The sequence below is a fragment of the Pinus tabuliformis genome, chromosome 1_1 (assembly GCF_031772625.1).
Source record: "Pinus tabuliformis cultivar Carrire ecotype Pingquan chromosome 1_1, CPIR1, whole genome shotgun sequence".
Lineage (NCBI taxonomy): Eukaryota > Viridiplantae > Streptophyta > Pinopsida > Pinales > Pinaceae > Pinus > Pinus tabuliformis.
Window position 1 is genome coordinate 828,373,996 of NC_142297.1, and position 26,212 is coordinate 828,400,207.

General features: G+C 41.5%; 1 protein-coding gene across 4 annotated transcripts in view; it reads left to right on the forward strand.

Annotated features, from left to right (window-relative positions):
- MSH1 (MUTL protein homolog 1) overlaps positions 1-26,212 on the forward strand; it is a 512,649-nt gene that overhangs the window by 152,805 nt on the left and 333,632 nt on the right. For all 4 annotated transcript variants that reach the window (XM_089392823.1, XM_089392822.1, XM_089392821.1 and 1 more), the window contains exon 8: positions 3,334-3,419. In XM_089392823.1, coding sequence (XP_089248949.1) covers positions 3,334-3,419 — 86 coding nt within the window. The remainder of the gene's footprint in view (positions 1-3,333; positions 3,420-26,212) is intronic.

The window sequence follows — 26,212 nt, forward strand, 5'->3', positions numbered from 1 at the left end:
TCTCTTCTACACTAGTATTGGGAAAACCTTATTTTGGTAAAACATTCATAATAGAATGTGATGCATTAGGAAAAGGGACTGGAGTAATATTGATGCAAGAAGGGAGACCATTGGATTTTCAAAGTAAGCATTTCAAGGAAAAAGTCTTGGTGAAATCTACATATGAGAAAGAAACAACAACATTTTTACATGGAATAAAAAAATGGGGAAAATTTCTCTTTGGGATGCAATTTTAAGTCAAGATACACTATGACAATTTAATGCACTTTTTGGAGCAAAGCTTTGTTAGAAAAGCAAAAAAATGAGAAGCAAAATTGCAAGGGTCTGAGTTCTAAATAACCTACAAAAGGGGAAAGTATTTGGTAGTAGATTCCCTTTACAGAATAGAAGAGGCCTCCAGTTTATATTCTAGTACATCTTCCATTCGTTTATGGTTGAAAGAAGCTATTGATGAATGGCAGGAAGACAATAGTACTCGATAGAAAATGCAGCGTCCAAAAGAAGGGAAGAGCTCTATGGAATATTGGGAGTGGAAGAGAGAAATCCCTTGCTACAACGATATAATACTTTTATGTCCTTAAACAAGGTTGAAGCCACAAATATTAAGGGAGTCTCGTAACTCTTCAATGGTGGGATACTCAGGGTTCCTTAACACATATCATAGGATCAAAATATTTTTTTTGTTTGTTTGTTTGCCATGTGGGAATGGATGAAGAAAAATATTCAAAAAATTGTGAGAGAATGTCAAGCATGTGGAAGAGATAAGAGTAGAGATAATCAATGCTCTAGGGTTATTTCAACTTTTACACATACCTAATAAAAAATGGGAAGAGATATCATTGGACCTTTTGGTAGGCATATCAAAATTAGAGGGTAAGGATGCCATTTATGTGTTCGTAGATAGACACAAAATATGAACATTTTTTGTTGAATTCAAAGTACATATACGAGAAGCCAAGTGGTGGAAGTGTTCATGAAGGAAATTCATAGATTTTGTGGACTGCCTAAAGTAATAGTGTGTGGCAGAGATCCAAAATTGACAGGAAGTGTTTTGAAAGAATTGTGGAAGTTGACGAACAACACGAAAGATGAGATGAACAACACTAGATATGAGTTCAACATATCATCCAAAAATAGATGGGGAAACATAAATAGTTAACAAATGTTCACAGGGTTATGTTCATTGCTATGCTTTAGATAAGCAATTTCAATGGGTGAATTGGAAAAATGGTGGCTTAACACCACCTATCACAAATCTTCTAAGATATATTCACTTGAAGCTCTTTATGGTTATTGAGCTTGTAGTATCACATACTTTTTGCAAAATCATTCCAAACTATAGGTGGTAGACTCACATATGAAAAAGACTAAAGAAACTTAAAATTCTTAAAGACAACCTTCAACTTGTGCAGAATGAGATGAAGCAGTGAGTGGATGATCATCAATGTGAAAGACGATTTTAGGAGTGTGATTGGGTATTTTTGAGACTACAATCATTTAACCAATCTTCCCTCAAACCAAAGAAGAATAAAAAAGTAGATGCAAAACTTTATTGAGCCCGCAAGAGTCTTTGCAAGACTGGAGAAGTGGCTTATGAGTTATATTTACGTTCTAGCATTCATAAGTTTTTTCATGTATCTTGATTCTTACATAAAAAGGTTTTTGGCACAAACTTTGCTGGTATAGATGGACCTTCTAGAATTATAGATGAAGAAGGCAAACTGATTCTCGAACCAAAAAAAGTAATAGATTGGTATTCTTTATCTCTTCAGAATAGAACCATTATGAAGTATGTAATCAAGTGGAAGAATATGCCTTCAAAACAAGCCACATTGGAAAATGAGCAATTCATGAAGAAACACCCTCAATTGCAAGCTTTGAGGGCAAATCCTTCTAAAAGAGCGGCACTATGTTAAAGCCCTAGCCCTTATTCATTATTAGTATATTGTTTATGGTTAAGTCAGTCTAGTGGTAGGCTACAGCTTGCTCACTTTATCTCCTATTTATAACAAAGGAGATTTATTTGTATAGGCATCTTGTCATGTACATTGGATATATTGTAAAAGGAGGTTGGCCTCTTGAAGTGGCTTCTTATTCATTGACTCTTTATGATTCTAAAGGCATGGAGTTACTTCTTCTTTCTATCTTTATGCTATTTGGGGAATTTGGCTCATTACAAGTGAGTTCATTTGAGATGCATATTTGTGTCATATAAAATTTTAGTTCTTATCATTGGCAATGAAATAAGTGCACAAACATGCCTTTTGGTCAGCTTCTTGATAATGATGGATGTCAAAAACTGCTAGCTAGTCTCCTTTGTTAGACTGACATCTACTTAATGACTTTCGTATGTTTGGAGCCATATAGGACCAGCATGCCTCGTTCTGCGTTGGCTTATTCCCAGACAACTGGATCATTTGTCTATTTGTTGTTTGACTAATTCTGTCTTATAAAATATTCCTTGGTAAATGAGAGTTTCTGGGAGGGAAAGCCATATAGCACTGCAGAGAACTGTTGATAATAAATGGAAGAAAATTGCCTCTAAATGTTGATGCTAACAGGCAAGAGAACGATGAAATATCTTCTGCATGTTGCTGTAATTATTAATTGTTGTTGTCTCTATAAACCTTGAGTCTCGGTTACTCTATTATAATTGTTTCTCTATTCCAGAGGAAAGAAGTGCAAAAGGGATGCTTGTGGACAGCCATTCATATAGATATCTGATGCTTACTTTTAATTTACATCCTGGATGGATGCTAGTGCTTTTCATGACAGATTAGGAATTCATTGTTTTTTAAAATTTCCCATTTGTTTCTGCAATTCTCTTGCAACTTTATTATTTGGTGTGAAATTTAATTGCACAGAACATGATGCAGTTTTGTACAATGGTTTGTAGTTGCAAGAAAAACAAGGGGAAATTATTTTCTCCATGGGGTTTTGCATCAAGCTAGAAAAGAGTGCCTGGCATAACTGTTTACTTATTTGGATTCCCAGACTGTTGTATATAAATCTCAAACAACATTGAACAAAGTAATGGGTTCCAGTAAGAGGATGTTAATGTGCCAGAGTTGTGCTTAGGCGAAAGTCCTCTGTAGATATTTTCCGGTTTAGCTAGTATGGACTAGCTTATGTAAAGTTTGTTGTATTCCCGTCCACACCAAAACCTGCATTATTTACATTAAACTGATATCAAATATTCAATATCAGCTCATCTTTAGAAATGTTTAGTTATCTCTTTCTGATGAGCATCTATTCTTATGCAAGTTGATTTGAAACATTAGCTATTTTGATTAATTCTGTCAATAACTCTTGTCTGCATTCATGTGGTGGTAGGCATGCACATCCCGGTAGCCCATATGTATACGGACTTGCAGGAGATGACATTGATGTGGAATTTCCTGAGCCAGTGCCTGTAATTGGTATGTTGCTCTTGCTAATCTGCTTATGTTCTGCATCTATATGCTTTAATCTAAGGGTTTTGTGGTTGTTGATTACAATTGTTGTCATGTTCACTGGCGATTCCAAAGAATTGCTGCCTTTTTCCAAATGAAATTGTTTGTTCCTCTGAATTGTTGTTATCACTTTCAGTGACATTTTGTTTGTGTAGGTCAAATAATTTCTTATCATTCTCCAAATGAAATTTGTAGTTTGTCTCAAATTGTTCTGTAAATTCTGTGCTTGGTGATGGTACTTCCTTATCTATTCATATTGTTTTCCTTTCTTATGGATAAAAACACAAAACACATTAAACAATCAAGCATCTATTAGGGCATGCTAGGGTTTGTTTCTATGTTGCATGAAACTTCAAAGAACCCGGTGTTTTGGGCCGTACCCATACCCAAAACTCGGCCATCATGTAATCATCTGTTAGAGTTAATATATACTTGTTTTTCCTTATGAATTGTCATCTATGGGTCTTATTCCCTTTTTTCTTGCAAGATAATGTGTTATTCATTTATATATATATATACATATATGATGTTTCAGCCAACGTTTCGGCCGACGTTTCCATTTTTGTAAGTGTTGAAGGAAATGTAACTAGGTTCGGTCTTCATAAATGTACTTTTGATATTTGTATTTATTCAAAAAAAGAAATATTACTTTTATAATATATGTCAATGAGTTTCTTGCTCATTGAAATAGGTCTAGCACATATTAGAGTGCTATATGTAAGTCAGAGTCAAAAGAAAAATGTTGAAGACCTTAAGGGCATGTTACACCATGTATATTTATGTATTAGAGTCAAGAGAATACCTCCAAGCAAAGTCAACAAGTCTCCTCCATGCAACGACACCTCAAAAGAAGCAATCCAAATTATATATATGTCAAGTCGGCCTACTGTCCTCTAGGCGGCCTCAAGTCGGCCTAAAAGGAGGGACAATCCTCTATATATAGAGGCTGTCCACTCCTCTAAGCATAACACAATCCGCCTCTGAAATCAGCGAAGAAGAAAGACCGAGAAAGGGTGAAGAAAGTCTAAGTACAAGGAGCCTCTAGTGCAGCGAAGAAGGAGAGACACAAACCTGTGAAGATTCTGTTATTGCAGCAACTGATTTATTTTACCTACTTATTTTCCATTAAGTTATTTACGAAATCCCTTAAGTAAATATTAAAATAAATTCTACTGCAGATATCACACCATTATACAGAAACAAATACATGCACAAGAATCGAACACATCAACACGGTTATTTTTGGACAATTGTCCCCGGAAAAACCCAATGTGGGAAAGCTGGTGCAACAAAGGAGGATTTTATTATTAAGCTTTTCTTGAGTACATCTAGGGTGCCAAACTGGCTCACCCAACAGAGATAACCACACGATAGTAATACCATAAAACCTTTGACACTTCCCCTAAGCTCAGTGTCAGTCCAGCTGGCCTTTGCACAGCTTCCAGACTCTTTGCGTCAGCACTCTACCTCACTCTGTCAGCACTTGGCCTCTCTGTGTCACCCATGTAGACCCTTCAGTGACTGTGCAATCTAGCTGCCTCTGTGTTTGCCTCTTTGACCTCTGCGTTGGTCCTCCAACACTATCCCTGCCTCTTTGTTACGTACTTGTTGCCTCTCACTGCAATCCAGACCTCTAGTTTGAATTTTTCAGCAAACCCCGCTCTAGAAATCGAACTAACTGGTCTCCCTCAAGTGTCTTTCCAACTAACCCCTAAGTCTTCTCTTATACTTTTCTTGTTGATGAATGAACGGTTGAGATTAAGTCCCTAATCAATGACTAAGATTAAAATAGACTTGATCCTTATCTCTTAGAAGCTTCTCATCCTTATCTTTATTAGTACCCATTAATATTTTTATTTTCCTAAGTTTGGACTTAGGAACTCATTAAAAATATTAATTATTTTAATAACTCCTTATTTGGATGGAATTTTCCAAAACGATTTCTGGGTCTTGGAGATCTCACGTGCTTTAGCCTCTCCGCCAATTTTCATGGCTAGAGCACATCTGATGCTACCCCAAATAAACAAAACCTAAGTTTATTGGGCTGTTCTAAGGAAGAAACACAGTCGCACGTGCGAGAAAAGAAGGGCAGTCTGCGGATATAACAACAACAATATCACAGTTATATATTCCTCCTTGTTTGGGCTAGTAACTTAGGCCTATAAGGCCTCATACTCAAGCGAAGAAGAGGGTCTCTCAAGTGAAGGAGAAAGGAGCTAAAAGCATAAGGGAAACCTCCCACACGTGCGAGAAACTAGGGCTGCAGTACCACTATATCAAGTCTGCACTATACATCAAGAAGAAGCTCGATTGGGTCAAGAGAAAGAAGGTATCCTCTTGGTGAAGGATCTCACTAAGGATCAAAGATTGGAGTCTCTTCTAGAGCTAGTATACTAAGGACTATCAACAACTTGAAAGAAGAACGAAGTACCTGAAGAAGGAGGACGAAGTGCCGGGGAAATAAAGCACAGGAAGGAGGAAGGACTTGACTTGTGCTTGGAGGATATTCTAGTTAGGGGTCTATGGTTTGGCATTGATCAATACGAAGCTTCAATAAGAGAAACTTACTAAAGGGTTTTCCTCTCAAGCGAAGAGAGGTTTTGGCCTTGGTAGAGAGCCAACATCTTGTGTTCTTGTTTTTACGCTTTGATAGCAGTTTGATGAAGTACACATGCATTAATAAGAGAAGAAGAAGATTAAGCTAACACAGACAAGAAAAGTAAAAAGACTTCACAAATTGTTATCTAGTCCCAATGAATCACTCTACACCTAATTGCCCTAGATTCTTCAACAGGGAGGTGACATTTCTAAACGTACCTATTTCGGAAACTCCAAAACGTTTTGGCGTTTCGTGCAGCTTAGGTTTGTTTTCCTTTGAGATGATATCATGATAAAACTTGTGGATTGGTCATACATAAACTCTAATATCACTTTTTATTTTCTGGTCGAGTATTAAAGCTTTATTTGACTTTTCATTTATGGAGGGCTTCTGTTTTAATGGTATACAAGATTCATACATGTTTGGTTGATGGTGATTTTTGTGGGTTACTTTGTAGGAGGCATGTTAAGTTTTGGTATGTTCTATGCTAGAGCAATTTATTTAAATTTTCATAGTTAGCAATCACATCAGCATTACGATAAACTGCAGATAGAACATAAATATAATATGCAGAAGACAAGCCAAGACAAGAGGACACAAGATATGGCGCGAGCTAGGGACAAACCCCACAATGTGTGGGGAAACCCTTTGATCAAATCTTCTTTTATCTTCAAAGTTCAGCAGAGAAAGAGAGAGAGAGAGAGAGTACAATTACAATAGAAGTCAACACTTTGACTTGTCTAGATCTAAGCATAGATCCTCTTCTATAACAATGAGATCAGTTGAAGACATTCTGCTTCAACTGATTCTCCAAGGTGACTCCTTCACCTATCATCGTGCTGCATCTGGTTCTCTTGCGGTACCACTCATACTGCACCATACTTCACTAATCACGTTGCTCATGTCATGATCTTATCCATCATTATGCTGCCCTTCATTTCCATGATCTCATGCATCATGCTGCCCATGATCTCATACATCATGCTGCCCATGATCACATACATTATTATGCTGCCGTTGCTAATGTGCCCATCATGCTGCTGTTATAACTTCTTGTTGCAGCCACATGCATATCAGCCTTAGCTGCTTGCTATGGCTTGCAGCCTAGCAGATTAGCTAGGCTATAGTTGCACATTCCTACTAAACAGCTTCTCCCTCAGTCCTCTAATATAGAGACAACTGCTATCATACATAACCCATGCTTGAGAATAACAGTCTTTAATATCGTTGCTGCTAGGATTCCTGTGCTTTGACTGAAGGCTATATTCATCCTTGATTGCAGCATATCTTCACATTAGGACTGCGTCCTTTTGGAGCATTCATAGACAGAGTATATGTGCATTAGGGCTGTCCTCTTTCATGACTGAGTTAGACCCTTTTTAATGACTGTGTTAAGATCATCTCCTAGGGCTATTGGTACAGCGTATTAGGGCCTCCATTGACTGTGTTTAGGGCTGCTGGGAACAGCGTATTAGGGCCTCCATTTGACTGCGTTTAGGGCTGCTGGGAACAGCGTATTAGGGCCTCCATTTGACTGCGTTTAGGGCTGCTGGGAACAGCGTATTAGGGCCTCCATTTTAGGGCTATTGGGACAGCGTTTTAGGGCCTCCATTGACTGCGGCTCACCTTCCTCCTTTGATTGCGGCTTACTGTAGCTCATCTTCCATGCTAGACTGCGGTTGTGACTGCAGTTGTTCCATATGACAACGGATTAGGGTAGCAGATTAGAGCATCAAGTTATGTCTTCATGAACTGTGTGTAATCCACGTACAGCGTATAGTACTATAGCGTATAAGGTCTCCAAAAACTGCATTGGATTAGGGCATCATCAAACTAGGCCAGCGTATTCCTTTTGTGTCTCTCCTTCTCCAAAAACCCAAGACGTAGAGAGGAGATCACATCAAGAATTGTGTGTAAATGATATCAAATCCTCATCTATTTATACCACAACGAGGATGATGAATAGACACGTCGGTTGGGCTTCTAGAGCCTACATATGTGCAGGTCGGCTTGATAATAATTACATAAACAAAATAAATTCATATCTCCATAAATACTTATCGGAATCAGATGATCTTTGGATCAATCCTACACCTCTCGACGAGAGGGATCCAATAAAAATATCAGCTGCCAGAAATAAGCCGACCCTCATGGAGTTTGGCCCTAGTTTCCAATTTAACACTCCCTCTCAACTAGGGAGAACTCCATCCGTTGATCCATGTGTACGACTGTACTATCTCTGCCATCAGTGCCCTGCACTGTTCTGCCCAACTCTGCTCAGCCCTGCTGGCTCTGCTCTACTCTGCTCAGCTCTGCTGGCTCTGCTCAGCTCTGCTCTGCTAGCTTTGCTCTGCTGGCTCTGCTCTGCTCATCTCCGCTGAACTATGAAGAAGAAGAATTGATCGAGAATGAGTCATATCATTCTCCACTGACCTAAAGTCAGTCTCAGAGTGCATACCACTAGTCCCAGACCAGTCTCAACTGACCCGAAGTCAGCTTCATAGTAAGTACCACTCCTACCACTGGTCCCAGACCAGTATCGCAGTCTCAGAGTGTACCACTGGTCCCAGACCAGTCTCAATCGACCCGAAGTCAGCGTCATAGTATGTACCACTCTCACTGGTCCCAGACCAGTACTGCACTGACACGAAGTCAGTCTCGGAGTATGTACCACTGGTCCCAGACCAGTCTCAGCCGACCCGAAGTCAGCGTCATAGCATGTACAACTCCTACCACTGGTTCCAGACCAGTATCATTGATCCTAGATCAATGGAGGACATCCTAGCATAGGGAGTACGGTAGATACAACGATGCGTCCATCGGTATTACTATGGTCCCTAACTTCATTTCCCTGCTCATTGATCAGATGAGAGGTACTTCCCATGAGTCCCAGACTGCATGGGTAGGAAGCCTCGACAGGAGAACTTAATCAATCCTGTCCTTACAGGGGAACACATCAATCCTGCTACAATCGCCATGGAGAACACATCAATCCAGGCTGCCATGGAGAACACATCAATCCAGGCCTCACAGGAGAACACATCAATCCTGCTACAATCGCCATGGAGAACAAATCAATCCAGGCCTCACAGGAGAACACATCAATCCTGCTACAATCGCCATGGAGAACAAATCAATCCAGGCCTCACAGGAGAACACATCAATCTTGTCCCACAAGAGAGCGAATCATCTTGTCCCACAAGAGAACAAATCATCTTGTTTCAGTGCGCACCACCAGGGGAGGGTGAGTCACCCTGTGGTCGTATGTTGCTCCAATAGAACTGCAAGCCCCCCAAAGCTCCTAGAGCTCAATGTATGAAGCATGCAGGACCCTTTTACAAAGGTCTCTCGACGACTCTAAGTCGTTCGGGAAAATCACAAATTTGATCTTTCCTCAGGGCTCTGTCCTGTACATCATCTCAGTGTGATGGAGCCTCCTTGATCATCAACTTACCATATCCCAGATAAGGCAGTAATTGATGTCTATTTGTTGGAGCAATTGTCAAATACGGGATTCCTCAATAATCGAATCCCATCTCTGGTTGTCACAGAGATTCACAGTGGTATTCATCATGTGTACAAACAGCTCACTGAAGAGCTTCAGCAACCAGACTGCCTCACAGAAGGCCATACTATCAGCAATGTATTCTGCCTTGGTGGTGCTCAGAGTCACCGACTTCTGCTTCCTGCTCATCCAGGATATCAAGGCAGATTCCAAACAGCACTGAGAAGTGCTCTAGTGATCCTCCATACTTCCTGCCCACTCATCATTCGAATAATCATGTGGTTTCATATTTTCGGCAGTGTATCTCAATTCATGAGAGATTGTGCCCTGAAGATATCTTAGAAGATTCTTGGCACCAATCAAGTGAGGCTCAACCAAATATGAGCTCACCATGCTAACTGCAACGCAGATGTCCGGACAGAGGTTCTCTAAGAACATCAACGCGAATGAGTTTATGAAACTCAGAGGCATTTCCCAAATCTGGTCCGACATCATTACCATATAACTTCTGAAAGTTAAGATCCTCGAGGCAGTCACAAGCTTGCATCTTATCTTCCCACATTCAGAATCCAACTCCCTCTGTCTCCTATAAATGAGAGAGTCTGCACCTGTTAGACATAGGTGCTGGTACGAGAGGTTTATCATCCACAACCTTCGAGTAATGGTTTGGATCGGTTTCACTCCTAGTGAATCTCAGCTGCATTAGACAGCTATCAATCCTCTCATATTATGCCTGAGGTGTTTTTCTTCAAGCCATAGAGGGCTTTCTTCCATCTGTATACATGAGATTCCTTAATCATGATTCTCAAACTCCTCGGGTTGTTCCAAACCTGTGGACCTGTTGCATGAGGGGAATGGTCCCCTTATAATATTTTCCTTCGGTACATTTTAGACATGTACCTTCGTGCTTCTTTTTGAATTCAGGCATCCTAGTCACCATCTGTCTCACAGACCTCCAGTGCTGAGTCAATGGACATGATCCCTAGTGGACTTCCTGCAACTTGATACAACCCTGAACTCAAAAACATCTTTAAAAGATTTATTTTCAAACACATACCTTTCATCGATAAGTGCCACCTTGCAACCTTTGACTTCCATTTCCGAGATGGACATCAAGTTCGATTAGGTACATAAAAGAGATTTTGGGGTTCCTTGCTTTCGTGGAAGAGTCGACCATTGTCTTTGATGACCTGCATCACCAGTCATTCTTATGATCATTGAAGATGTCCCAGGAATGATTGTTATCTTCATCAAGATATGTGTCTTTGCCATTCGGACACTCCTTCGTATGACGGCCGAACTTATTTCAACAAGGCATCCGCCTTTTCTTCCACCCTTAGATCCGAACTTCCCAATGAAGTGATCTTAAGATGGACCATCAGAATCTTCCGCTGTGCCATTCTGATAACATTCTCTGCTTTGACTTCACCCTCGGTGAATTATGAGGAACCCATTGATCCTTCTGTCTTGTCCCAACTGTCTTCGGTGATTGCTATTTCACTCTTGCTTGGGCATTGTCTTCACCTCAGCTCTGATACCATGTTAAGTTTTGGTATGTTCTATGCTAGAGCAATTTATTTAAATTTTCACAGTTAGCAATCACATCAGCATTACGATAAACTGCAGATAGAACATAAATATAATATGCAGAAGACAAGCCAAGACAAGAGGACACAAGATATGGCGCGAGCCAGGGACAAACCCCACAATGTGTGGGGAAACCCTTTGATAAAATCTTCTTTTATCTTCAAAGTTCAGTAGAGAAAGAGAGAGAGAGAGAGAGTACAATTACAATAGAAGTCAACACTTTGACTTGTCTAGATCTAAGCATAGATCATCTTCTATAACAATGAGATCAATTGAAGACATTCTGCTTCAACTGATTCTCCAAGGTGACTCCTTCACCTATCATCGTGCTGCATCTGGTTCTCTTGCGGTACCACTCATACTGCACCATACTTCACTAATCACGTTGCTCATGTCCATGATCTTATCCATCATGATGCTGCCCTTCATTTCCATGATCTTATCCATCATGCTGCCCATGATCTCATACATCATGCTGCCCATGATCACATACATCATTATGCTGCCCTTGCTAATGTGCCCATCATGCTGCTGTTATAACTTCTTGTTGCAGCCACATGCATATCAACCTTAGCTGCTTGCTATGGCTTGCAGCCTAGCAGATTAGCTAGGCTATAGTTGCACACTCCTACTAAACAGCTTCTCCCTCAGTCCTCTAATATAGAGACAACTGCTATCATACATAACCCATGCTTGAGAACAGCAGTCTTTAATATCGTTGCTGCTAGGATTCCTGTGCTTTGACTGAAGGCTATATTCATCCTTGATTGCAGCATATCTTCACATTAGGACTGCGTCCTTTTGGAGCATTCATAGACAGAGTATATGTGCATTAGGGCTGTCCTCTTTCATGACTGAGTTAGACCCTTTTTAATGACTGTGTTAAGATCATCTCCTAGGGCTATTGGTACAGCGTATTAGGGCCTCCATTGACTGTGTTTAGGGCTGCTGGGAACAGCGTATTAGGGCCTCCATTTGACTGCGTTTAGGGCTGCTGGGAACAGCGTATTAGGGCCTCCATTTGACTGCGTTTAGGGCTGCTGGGAACAGCGTATTAGGGCCTCCATTTTAGGGCTGTTGGGACAGCGTTTTAGGGCCTCCATTGACTGTGTTTACTGCGGCTCACCTTCCTCCTTTGATTGCGGCTTACTGCAGCTCATCTTCCATGCTAGACTGCGGTTGTGACTGCAGTTGTTCCATATGACAACGGATTAGGGTAGCAGATTAGGGCATCAAGTTATGTCTTCATGAACTGCATGTAATCCACGTACAGCGTATAGTACTATAGCGTATAAGGTCTCCAAAAATTGCATTGGATTAGGGCATCATCAAACTAGGCCAGCGTATTCCTTTTGTGTCTCTCCTTCTCCAAAAACCCAAGACGTAGAGAGGAGATCACATCAAGAATTGTGTGTAAATGATATCAAATCCTCATCTATTTATACCACAACGAGGATGATGAATAGACACGTCGGTTGGGCTTCTAGAGCCTACATATGTGCAGGTCGGCTTGATAATAATTACATAAACAAAATAAATTCATATCTCCATAAATACTTATCGGAATCGGATGATCTTTGGATCAATCCTACACCTCTCGACGAGAGGGATCCAATAAAAATATCAGCTGCCACAAATAAGCCGACCCTCATGGAGTTTGGCCCTAGTTGCCAATTTAAGAAGGCACCATGATAGATTATGCACAATAACAAATATTTTAGAGAGAAATATTTCAAATAAATATAAGAGATGATGAGGTCCACTTAACACTGTTCATAATGATGGTAAGGTGACAAAATATACTTTGTTGGTTGCTATATAAAGTCATAAGTATACATCCTCTCCTAAAGTCCCTAACACTTCTGGTCAATGGGGTTTTGTCAATTAAATTTGTTTTGAATAAATATATTATGTAAGGTTGCCGCCTTGTGCCTTACGGTCCCTTACCATTACATCATAATTGTTGATGTGTTGGACTATATTTGTTGGATGTTGCTAGTGCTTATTACCCACCAGCCTATGGGCAACACCTGGGGAAAATTTTCCCCATTTGATCTAGCTTGCTAGCCAATAGCCCCGCATTGATCCACAGATAGACACTCTTAGTTGCCTCCCAACTACTCTTCTGTCAATGATTTTCTTTTATGTTGCCAGTTCACCCACTGAAGGTGCATTGTTAAATATGAGGTAAGGTAGCCATTTTTGTATCAAGTGCTTTCATTCCATGGCTTAAGGCATTCTAGTGTGGATCAGAGGTTAAATTGGATAATTCACTGTTTTTGATTGTACACTTGTTCCCTTGTTTCACCTTGGTGGTTATCACCTGCCCTTAGTCCAGTGTGACCCTCTTTGAGGCCCTTTTTGTGCACTGTTTATAAGGGGTACAAATAGGAGGGCTTGATAGATGAGGCATGCACGTGTGCTTTCAGTTGAAATTGTAACTAGGTTCAGTCTTCATAATTGTCAATGTACTTATATCAATAGGAATTTTATGTAAAAAAGGAAAAAAAATATTATTATTTCCTAGCATGTTCTTCATGATTTGTTTTGGTCAAAAGAAAATGTAACTTCATGATTTGTTTTGGTCTAAAAAAAATGTAAAAGGGCACGTTCTTCGTGATCCTTGTAAAAGAAGAAAAAATGAATTTTTGATAGTATCATTTGTCCCTCCAAGTTGACCAAGTCAATCCTCCAGATGTTAAGTCAACTTGCCCAGGAGACGTGCCTCTTTGCATGAACGAACTATTATAAATAGAGCCAATTTTTCTTCGCTAGTTTTTGGTAGCATCGAACATGTGTTCTAGTCTCAATTTGTGTCTAAGAGACTAATAAACACTAGATCTCCAAAACCCAAAAAATGTTTCGCGAGATAAGCTTTCGTAATGCCTTAATTAAATTAATTAGCCATCATTTATGTTTTTCGTAAGTCTAACTCAGGAAAACTGGTTAATTAATGGGAATTAATTAAGGAAGATCAAGAATGTTATAGAGACTCACATGGATCGAGTCTAAGATGATCTTCGCTGTTGATCAAGATTTAATCATGGTCGTTGAAGCTCCAACGAGAGATTATAAGAGCATGTCGATGGGATGGAGAGAGGGTGACAGTGACACAAGAGGGTGTTGATTTGGGAGAGCATTAGATGTGCTCTAAGCCTCAAATTTTGCAGGGAGGCTTGGGCACATGCATTCCAAAGAACCTAGAAACCATTTTGGGAAATTCCACCCAGAGATAATTATATTAAAATAATTAATATTTTTAATGGGGTTCCTAAGTCTAAACTTAGGAAAATTAAAATATTAATAGGTATTAATTTAATTGTGGGTGAATTTTCTAGATAAAGACAGAGATCAAGTCAAAACAATCTGAGCCTTTGATTAGGAGTTAATCTAGGCCATTGGTTGTCCAACAGGAAGATATAAGAAGGGGCTTGAGGGTCATTTGGAAAATACACCAAGAGAGATCAAGAAATTGATTTTTTGAAGTGAGAAGTTCTCAGGAGGAAAATTTGATTGAGGATATTTCTTGCAGTTGAGGGGCAGGGATAGCAACTTCCGGAGAGAGAGATTCTCAGCCCGGGAATCATCAGTAGAGAGAGGCAGAGAGTGATCCTACAACTCTCATGCAGAGGTTGACGCAGGGCCAGTAGGGCCATGCAGAGGTAGCGCAGAGAGAGAGAGAGAGAGTCGAAAATCGGAGCAGAGAGTCGGTTTCAACAGTTGGAAGCCGGGGTGTGAGACTGGGAGGCTGAGAGCAGTGACTCTGGGCTACTGATCAATTCTCCAATTGGGTGATGCTGTGCCTGAGAGGGTTGACGCTGGGACAACGTAGAGGCAACACAAAGACAACACAGGGTTTGCTAGGGGCACCTCATCTAGCGGTCGAATCAACCGAGATTTTTTCTCAGTGATTGTGTGAAGTAATATCACAAAGCTTGTGCCAATCTCTCTGTAATTGAATAACCCTATGAGGTATTTAGAGATGTATTCAGAATTTTCTACTGCTTAATAATAATAAACCCTCAAGAGCTGCTGCACCGGTTTTCCCGCATTGGGTTTTTCCGGGGACATTAGTCCAAAAATAACGGTGTCCTATGTGTTTGTATTTCCTTGCTCAACTTCTATGTTTCAAAATCATATTTAATTTGGTGTAGGTTGCTTCAGTAATTTACTTCAATATTTCAAGAAGAAATTTGAAATAAGTTTGTGATGTAATTTACAATCTAGGTGAAGTAGATTCAACTGGTTGCGGTAGGATTCCAGAGATTGTTAGATCTAGGAATTTTCACATGGTATCAGAGCTGTTGATGTGAAACAGGGAGAGTAGATCTAGCATTGAAGTAAGGGCAACTTGCTGCAGCAAGCAACAGTTCGAATCCCTTGAGGGATTGTGCAGTTCTAGCCAGGAGGGCTATATTTTCGAGGTTGTCTCTCTCTGAGTGAGTTGACAGAAAGGTAAGACTGCTAGATCGAGAATTTTTCAAGGTAGAGCGATCCACGCAGAGCCTTAATGCAAAGCTAGAGGGACATAGTTTTGGCAAGCTAAGTGCTGGGTAGAAAAGACAGGGAAAGAAGGAAGCAGATCACATAGTAAGGGAATACTTCCTTAGTGATTTCTTGCCGAGGAAATCAATATTTCTCATTTACTGGGCAACAGAGGAGCAACAAATTTACCAGCTCCATCAGGGAAAACGTAAGCCAACCTAGAAACGACGCAGCAGGGAGAAAGAGGGAGTTGTTCGATAGTTTTCGGAGGATATGGCAACCAGTGGCTTGAGGGATTAGGATAGGTTGGACAAAGCATCCAACTATGTCATCTAGAAGGCTAGAATGTGTTTCCTTCTAGATGAGGATGCCCTCAAGACATATGTTGATAGTGTAGTAGTTGAACCTGTGGATGCAGATCCGCTGAAGAAGTACACGGCTGAGATGGCAAAGGCCAAGAGGATGATCCAAGATGGATTCAAGGATCACATGCTATGCCACGTTGCTAGCAGAGCAACTGCTAAGGAGATGTGGGATGCCTTGGCCACGTTGTATCAGGGATCTTTCTGTTGGAATTTCTAAGTTTAACCCGTTAGAAATTCTTCTTGTACTATTTGATTTATTTCTTCCTACTTGTTCAATTACTTAACAAGTTATTTACCATGTAAATACCGAAAATAAATACAAGCACAATATCAACACATACAGATCATCAACTGAAAGTAAACAAGCACACAAGTGACACCGTTGTTTTTGGACTAATGTCCCTGGAAAATCCCAATGCGGGAAAACCGGTGCAACTATTTAGAGGGTTTTATTATTATGCAGTTTCAGAATACAACCTGGGTGCTAGAAATGGCTCACCCAATAGAGAATGCCCTCGGCAGTAGTACCTCTTAATCGATGATAGATATTCCGACTAAAATATCGGATGAACGATCCCATAACAACAATGCAACTTTTGCTACTCCGCGTCACCCTATCTGGCTTTCCATCTCTTAGTTTGTCCCACGAAATGCTCCCAACGTCATTCTCTCTAGGCTCCGTGTCAGCTTCTGGAGCCTCTGCGTCAGCCCCTGGACCCTCTGCGTCTCTCACGCGGGCCCTCTTTGGCTTTGCGCAACTCCTGGATGCCTCTTCGTGGGCTCTAGCTAGCTCTGCATCCCTCTCCCGGCTTTGCGTTGATCCTCCTGGCACTAACTCTGCCACTCTGCTATGTATTCACTACCCCTCAACTGCAACTCTAATCACTCACTCAATTTCCTCAGCAAACCCTGCCCCAGAAAATCGAGTTCTTGATCTCTCTTGGTGTGTTCTCTAATTGACCATCAAGCCTCCTCTTATACTCTTCTCGTTGGTCCATCAACGGCCGAGATTAAATCTCTAATCAATAGCTAAGATTAGATTAGGCTTGATCCATGACTTTTGGACCATTCTAACCCAGTTTTATACCATTAATATTTTATTTTTCTTAGACTTAGGAACTCCATTAAAAATATTAATTATTTTAATATCTCCCAAATCGGTTAGATTCTGCCCAAACCATTTATGGGTCTTGGAGATCTCATGTGCTTTAGTCTCTCCACCAATTTTCGTGGCTAGAGCACATCCGATGCTACCCCAAATCAACACTCCCTCTTAGCGAGGACTGTGCTCTAGTAATACTCCTCACTGAGTATCACCCTGATCATCCAGCATCGGTCCTTGTGCTGATGCTAGGCCTCCCCGCCCAACATCCTCTGCACTGCTACATCTTGTACTGCTGCCCATGGCCCTGCCACTGCCACTGCTGCATCTGTACGACAACTCCCTCTGCATCCGTGCTGCTGCCCATGGCCCTGCCATTGCCACTGCTGCATCTGCACTGCATCCCCTCTCATCATGCTGCATCGTGCTGCCCATAGCACTGCCACTGCTAACTGTTGCATTGCAACTCAGTTACTGAGAAGTAAGTAACTGATCCTCCCAACTCTGACATCTCTGTCAGGCTAGAAACACTCCTGATGCTGAAGCTCCCTCTGTCGCTGACAAGTGCTCCCTCTACTGACCTCTACGTTGCTACAACAACTCCATGCATCTTGCACTGTTGCCTCATGCTGTCCTAGGAGTCCTGCACTGTAGCCCCTTCTGTCACTCCATCTTCATCCGTCTCTATCGACATCCGCTAGTCCTGCTACCTCTCTTCGAGGCTTCTGTAGCAATGTATAATCCAAGAGGTAGGGTACCTCAAGGATCTTGCCCCTCATCGTCTGTAGTCCGTCTAACTATAGCTCGATGTCTCCCCACTTCTTCTCAAGTGGCGCAGGAGCACTCATGGCACAATCGTCATCTATCTCCACTTCTTTCTCTGCGCTCACTGGCGCTGCCTTGGTCTCTGAAGCCTCTCCCTTACTCTTCTTCCTCGGACACTGGTTCGCATAGTGACCTAGTTCCCCACAATGGAAGCATTTGACCTTGGAGAGGTCCTTCTTCTTTCTCTTCTCTTGTTTTCTCGCAGATGCGAGAGCTGCATCTTCTTCTTCCTCCTTGATTCTGACCCCTTTTCCGCTGCTCTCCGCGTTGGTCACCCGTTTGATCTCTTCTTGACTAAGAGCCCCCCCACAGTTCCTCCCAATTTGGAAGGCTTTACCTGCCTAGTATGCTCTGGACAAATACCTCCTAATCGTCTGAGACTGCGTTCATTGCGGTCCTCACCATCAGTTCCTGATCCGGCGTGGCCCCTATGGAAGTTAGTTGATCACAAATCTCTTTCAATCCACCGAGGAAGACATTTATCTTCTCTCCCTTCTGCATCTGGTATGACCGCAACTTATTTTCAAGTAACATCTTCCTCTGCACAGAAGTATGCTAGTACAATTTCTTCAGGGCCTCCCACATGTCATTTGCCGTGTCCTTCTCGACAATATGCAACACCACATGATCCTTGACCCCATCAAGGATGATGCACTTTGCCCTGGCCATTGCCTCCTCATACTTTTCATTTTCAGCTGGGTCAATTGGGATCACTATCGCTTTCAAGGCGAAGTGCTTGCAATACCTGTCTAGAATGGACAAGATCCTGGCCTTCCAGACTACGAAGTTGGAAGCTCCGTCCAGTCCCTCCTGATCTCTCAGCCCATTCACTGCCATCTTAGCTACTCTTCTCCTGACTCCTCTGAGTCTCTTTACTTCCCTCTTGGAAGTCCTCGGTTCGACTCCCTCTGAGTCTCGATTTCCTTTCTGGAAATCCCTCCTCCTTGGTCTTGCCCGGTTAGGTACTGATCTGAGCACAGTACCCCACTAGCTTCGCTTCGCAAATTATCTGCAGGCTGCAACCCCCTATACCTCAACAACTTGAAGAACTGAGCCTCTAGGCTCTGTGCAATCTCGACACTGGAAAAATCTGCACCTCCTGGTCACAACGTCAATCCTTCCTGGCTGAGAAAGATGACCGAGCACTACGTAGGTCAGGTTTGCTCCTCTTCGCCACTGTGCTGATCCTCCTCCTGGCTCGAATTGATGATGTAGGCTCTCTGCGTCACCCCTTCCTTGCTGCTTTCTGCTAGGAACAACTTCTGACACTCGGGACAGGCGTTTTCTGCTGCTACTGCTTTGCTTGGTTGATGCCTTCAGTTATCTTGTGATTTGCAACCACCCTCTGATAGCATGTTGTAATTTCTAAGTTTAAACCGTTAGAAATTCTTCCTGTACTATCTAATTTATTTCTTCCTACTTGTTTAATTACTTAAGTAGTTATTTACCATGTAAATACTGAAAATAAATACAAGTACATTATCAACACATATAGATCATCAACTGAAAGTAAACAAGCACACAAGTGACACCGTTGTTTTTGGACTAATGTCCCGGAAAAACTCAATGCGGGAAAACCGTTGTAGCTATTCAGAGGGTTTTATTATTATGTAGTTTCAGAATACAACCTAGGTGTTAGACATGGCACACCCAACAGAGAATGCCCTTGGCAGTAGTACCTCTCAGTCGGAGACAAATCTTATGGCTAAAACACCGGATGAATGATCCCACAGCAACAATGTAGCTTCTGCTGCTCTGCGTCACTCTGATAGGGACTGCGTCACCCTATCCGGCTCTCCAGCTCTTAGTGTGTCCCATGAAATTCTCTCAACGTCAGCCTCTCTTGGCATTGCGTCAGCTTTTGGAGCCTCTGCGTCAGCCCCTGGACCCTCTATGTCTCTCACACTGGCCCTCTCTGGCTCTGCGTAGCTCCTGGCTGCCTCTGCATGGCCTCTAGCTGGCTCTGCGTTCATCTCTCGGGTATGCGTTGATCCTCCTGGTACTAACTCTGCCTCTTTGCTATGTATTCACTGCCCCTCAGCTGCAACCCTGATCACTCACTCAATTTCCTCAGCAAACCCTGCCCCAGAAAATTGAGTTCTTGATCTTTCTTGGTGTGCCCTCCAACTAACCCTGAAGCCTCCTCTTATACTTTTCTCGTTGGTCCATCAACGGTCGAGATTAAATCTCTAATCAACGGCTAAGATTAGATTTGGCTTGATCCATGACTTTGGACCATTCTAACTCAGTTTTATATTAACACCCATTAATATTTTATTTTTCCTAAGTTTAGACTTAGGAACTCCATTAAAAGTATTAATTATTTTAATATCTCCCAAACCAGTTAGATTATGCCCAAACCATTTATGGGTCTTGGAGATCTCATGTGCTTTAGCCTCTCCACTAATTTTCGTGGCTAGAGCACATTCGATGCTACCCCAAATCAACACTTTCGAGCAACGGAAGATGTACTTAGAACAGAAGTTGAGATTTGCTCAGATGCAGAAGGAGCTCAACTTGCTCAGATGCAGAAGGAGAACGTGTGGATCCATTCCTCACAAAGTTGAAGGAGACCCGTGATGAACTGTAAGCTGTGGGGCATACACCTCAGGATTCAGAGGTAGTGAGATTGGCCCTAAATTCTATCTTGGATGAGTGGCAAGTCTTTGCCCAGAGTATCCTGGGTAGAGCAACATTGCCTAATTGGGATGAGATATGGGCAGCTCTAAAACAAGAGGAGTTGAGGAGAGTCCTGGTCAAGGTTAAACTTGACGGAAGCAACAACAATAGTGTGTCGAAGCCCAGGGACGAGGGGGATAATGCAAACCCTTGCATCAAAGGGACAGTAGGGGCAACAGAGATGAAAGAAGGACGTCTCCAAGGTGATGTGTTTTAGATGTGGCGAGATGGGCCACTATGCATCCCAGTGTCCTTTGAAGAAAAAGGACAAGGATGAGAAGCACGATCCTAAGGTTGCAGCCGCAAAGATCGAACAAGAGGAGGAGTTCGCCATGATAGTCGAGATACCTCCCAGAGGGAGGTGGGCTGATTTAGAGCTGTAGTTCAAAAGAGCTACAAATGGGCGAGATCCTTGAGGAGTCAACCTCTTGGATCAATACTTTGCTATGGGAGCCTAGTTTTGCAGTAGCAGGATGGACTAGTGTCGGATGGTGCCGAGGAGTGTCGGGGAGACAGTTGCAGTGGGTGGGAGCGCCAGAGTCTGAGCTACGCAGAGCAGAGTTGACAACAGTTTAGATGGCATAGAGTAGAGGTCAGCAACAACACAATAGATTCAGAGGGTCAGTGCAGAGACTAGCAGCAATTAGTTCCAACATTCATGTGGTATCATACTAAACACAGTTAGTTTAGTAATAATGGATGTTTTTCAGTTGCTTCTCTCAACAACTGAGTTGTAGTACGGATGCAGTGTTAGCAGTGGCATTGCTAGTAGCATAGCAGATGCAACATTTGAGAGGGAGTTGTAGTCCATATGTAGCATTGACAGTGGCAGTGTCAAAGGCAACAATACAATTGTTGGTGGACAACATGTTAGACATCAGCGTCACAGAGGACAATGCTTTAGAGTCAAAGCAGTATGCAACAACAATATATTGCTAGAGCACATTCCTCGCTAATGGGGTTCCTAAGTCTACACTTAGGAAAATTAAAATATTAATGGGTATTAATCTAATTGTGGGTGAATCTTCTAGATAAAGACGGAGATCAAGTCAAAACAATCTGAGCCTTTGATTAGGAGTTAATCTAGGCCATTGGTTGTCCAATAGGAAGATATAAGAAGGGGCTTGAGGGTCATTTGGAAAATACACCAAGAGAGATCAAGAAATCGATTTTTTGAAGTGAGAAGTTCTCAGGAGGAAAATTCGATTGAGGAGATTTCTTGCAGTTGAGGGGCAGGGATAACAACTTCCGGAGAGAGAGATTCTCAGCCAGAGAATCATCAGTAGAGAGAGGCAGAGAGTGATCCTACAACTCTCATGCAGGGGTTGACGCTGTGCCAGCAGGGCCATGCAGAGGCAGCACAGAGAGAGAGAGAGAGAGAGAGAGAGAGAGAGAGAAATTCGAAAATCAGAGCAGAGAGTCAGTTTCAACAGTTGGAAGCCGAGGTGTGAGACCGGGAGGCTGAGAGCAATGACTTTGGGCTACTGATCGATTCCCCAGTTGGGTGACGCTGTGCTTGAGAGAGTTGACATTGGGACAACGTAGAGGCAGCGTAGAGACAATGCAGGGCTTGCCAGGGGCACCTCATCCAACATCCGGATCAGTGGGCACTTTTTCTCAGTGATTGTGTGAGGTAATCTCACAAAGCTTGTGCCAGTATTTCTCTCTGTAACAGAATAACCCTGTGAGGTATTCAAAGATGTATTCAAAATTTGCTACTGCTTAATAATAATAAACCCTCAGAGCAGCTACATTGGTTTTCCCACATTGGTTTTTTCCGGGGACATTTTTTCCAAAAATAACAGTGTCTATGTGTTTGTATTTCCTTGCTCAATTTTTATGTTTCATAATCATATTTAATTTGGTGTAGGCTACTTTAGTAATTTATTTCAATATTTCAAGAAGAAATCTGAAATAAGTTTGTAATGTAATTTACGATCTAGGTGAAGTAGATTCAGCTGGTTGCAGTAGGATTCCAGAGATTGTTAGATCTAGGAATTTTCACAGAGGGGAGCGAGTTCCTTGGCAGATTGAGTTATCCAATTGCGAAGATTCAACAAGGAAGTGAGTTCGAGCCAGAGAAGGAGAGCATCAGAGATTGAGGGAGCAACAACAAAGAATTCCGTAGGATCTTTCTAGTTCTGGAGAGTCAATAGAAGGGAGGCGAAATATTTTGCAGAGAAAGTTGTCCAGGCGGTGCGAGTTAGCCAATCCAATTGAGCGAATTGTCGAGAAGGGTTTGGATTAGTTGCAGAAGGCCATAAAGACATTCCAGAAGGTAGAGCGAATATTTCCAGTGGCAGGAGGTGGCTAAAAAACCTAGTTTGGAGCAGTTCTAGAGGCCGTATGAACTGCGCAAGCTAGGAGCGCGAGCAACCAGGAGGCAGTGCGAGCAGGCCAAAGGGAGGCAGAGTTATTTTACAGAGGGAGTATTTTTCTCCTTTGGTGACTCTCTCTCCATAAATGAATTCGTTCCTCTCACTTGAATGCTCTTATGCACCTCTTACACCTCTTACACGCATTTATGACTTGTCATAAGATTCCTTTGATATGTCTTCATTGCATAAGTTACACTCTTCAATGCTTTCATATCTCTCTCTCTTTATGGTGTTAAGTTACTCAAGGCATGTGTACTCCCTCTTGATGGCGTAAGTTACTAAGGAGAGCGCATCTCCTTTATGACATAAGTTACTCTGCAGTTTTTGGCATGAGTAACTCCTCTTGAAGGCATAGGAGTTACTCCCTCATGAATTCGACCTCCTTTCTCTTCCTATATATTTGTGCCTCTCATCCTAACTAGATACACTTGTGCTTGTGAAAGGAGAATTCGAACTTGAGAGAGAGAGAGAGAGAGAGAGAGAGAGAGAATCTTGAAGAGCAAGAGCAGATCTTGGAGAGCCAAAGGGTGAACTTCTTCACTCTCTCATTGTACTTTGTATCTCTGTTGAACAATTGATTTCTAATAGAAGAAGAATCTGGTTGGGTTTTCCCCTTGTAGGTTTTGCCCTGGTCATTGACTTAACTTCTCTGTGTCATTGAGTTCTTGGTTGTCTTCTATTATGCATATGGTTTATGTTCTATCTGCAATTACTTAACTTATGTTGCAGTATAAAGAAGTTATGTATTTAAGTGATTGTAACAATATATAACTTCAGAATTTCAACATGGTATCAGAGCTTTGGTGAAAACAAGCCCAAGAAGACTAGTGCTGCTCCAGCCCATTCTCTGTTGGAAAATCTCTTGCTATCCACTCCATTCACAACTCATTTCTTGCCTGCTGTCCACTCCATCTACAACTCTTTTTTTGCTTGCTGTCCACTCTATTTACAACTCATTTTTTTGATTGTAGTTCACGCCATTTACAACTCATTTTCTGCTTGCTGTCCAGTTCATTTACAACTCATTTTCTGCTTGTTGTCCACTCCATTTACAACTCATTTTCTGCTTGTTTTCCACTCTACTTGCAACTCTTTTTGCAGTCCATTTTCTGCTAATATATCTCTTCCTGTCCCTCTCTATTTGCTGCTGAAATTTTGAGCAGATCAAGATGTCTTCCTCTTACTTTAAGAATGAAGAGAAGCTGGTTGATGCTTCAAGCTTCTTCCCTTGGAAGGCCAGATTGGATATTACTCTTGAAGAACATGATGTTCTTGAGTATGTTGAAGGAGAGATAGTAGAACCAGTTGAAAACTCCAATGCTGCTATCAAAGCCAAATTCAAGAAAGGAGAAGTCAAGGCTAAAAAGATTATCCTTGACTCTCTTGGAAACCACCTCATCACTTTTGTTGTTAACTTGAAGAAAACCAAAGAAATGTATGACAAGCTGATTGGAATGTATCAAGTGATCAATTTGAGTCAAATTCCCTCCTTGAAGAATCAACTCAAGGATATAAAAATGAACAGAGGAGAGAACATTCAAACATACTTCACGAGGATATCAAAAATCAAAGAACTGTCAACTTTTGGCGAAACTATTTCTGACAAAGAACTGGTGTCGATTACGCTTGGAGGTCTTCCTTCTTCTTGGGAGACTTTTATTACTACCATTAGCAACAATGATAAGTTTCCCACATTTGATGAGCTTTTGGGAAAGTGTGGAGGGAGAACCTACTGCCTTTGCTGTACAAGACAAGAAGAAGAAAGGATTAAGAGGAATTCATTATTCGAGAAAGCTTTCTCCCAACAACTCCTCTCAATGGACTAGAGACTTATCAAAAGTCCAATGCTACTATCAAAGCCAAATTCAAGAAAGGAGAAGTCAAGGCTAAAAAGATTATCCTTGACTCTCTTGGAGACCACCTCATCACTTTTGTTGCCAACTTGAAGAAATCCAAAGAAATGTATGACAAGCTGATTGGAATGTATCAAGTGAACAACTTGAGTCAAATTCTTGCCTTGAAGAATCAACTCAAGGATATTAAAATGAACAGAGGAGAGACCATTCAAACATACTTCATGAGGATATCAAAAATCAAAGATCAACTGTCAACTTTTGGCGAAGCTATTCCTGACAAAGAACTGGTGTTGATTACGCTTGGAGGTCTTCCTTCTTCTTGGGAGACTTTTATTACTACCATTAGCAACAATGATAAGTTTCCCACATTTGATGAGCTTCTGGGAAAGTGTGGTCAAGAAGAAGCCAAAATGATTTCCAAAGGGAGAATTCCTAAGCATGAGGGAGAACCTACTGTCTTTGTTGTACAAGGCAAGAAGAAGAAAGGATGAAGAGGAATTCATTATTTGAGAAAGCTTTCTCCCAACAACTCCTCTCAATGGACCAAAGACTTATCAAAAGTCCAATGTTACAATTGTCACAAGCATGGCCACTATGGTTGTGACTGTTTAGAAAATAAAAGAGCATCAAAATCCAACTTCAACAATTGTTCTAATAAATATGATTATAGAAGAAGAGAAGCGCCTTCTGCTTGCAGAGGAAACTATCCTTCCTCAAGGAACGAAAGGTATGATAATAACGCATCTGAGAGTCGAGACTCAATCATAGTACTTTCTTGTTTCTGCTCTTTCTAGTTTCATCTCTTGCAAATTCTTGTGATAGCTGGTTGGTTGATAGTGGTGCTTCAAGGCACTTTAATGGTTACAAAGAAGAACTCCCTAATTTGGTTGAGAGGGAGACAAATTTGAAGATCATTCTTGGAAATAGCTCTACATAGCCCATAAAGGGACCTGGTTCTGTTTCTTTCCATATGGATCAAGGTAAAACTTTGACTCTTCAAGAAGTTTTATATGTACCTGGTTTAAAGAAGAATCTTGTGTCCATATCAGCTTTAGAAGATAAAAGAATGAAAAATGCTTTCATAAATGGTAAAGCTCTCACTTGGCCATCGAGATCCAACTTGATAGATGCCCTCACTTTGGGATCTAAATGTGAAGGTCTATACAAAATCAATGGAAGAGCTATTCATGCACTAATCCATGACAACAATCACTACAAAGCATTACCTCATGTGAGAAAGATGGTTTCTGGAATGCTGAAAATTAGATCTGATCATGATGGCATTTGGCAAGGGTGTGCAAGCGGAAAACAAGTAAAGGGACCATTCCCTTCAAGCAAAATTAGAACCAGTCAAGTATTGCACCTTGTACATTCTGGTT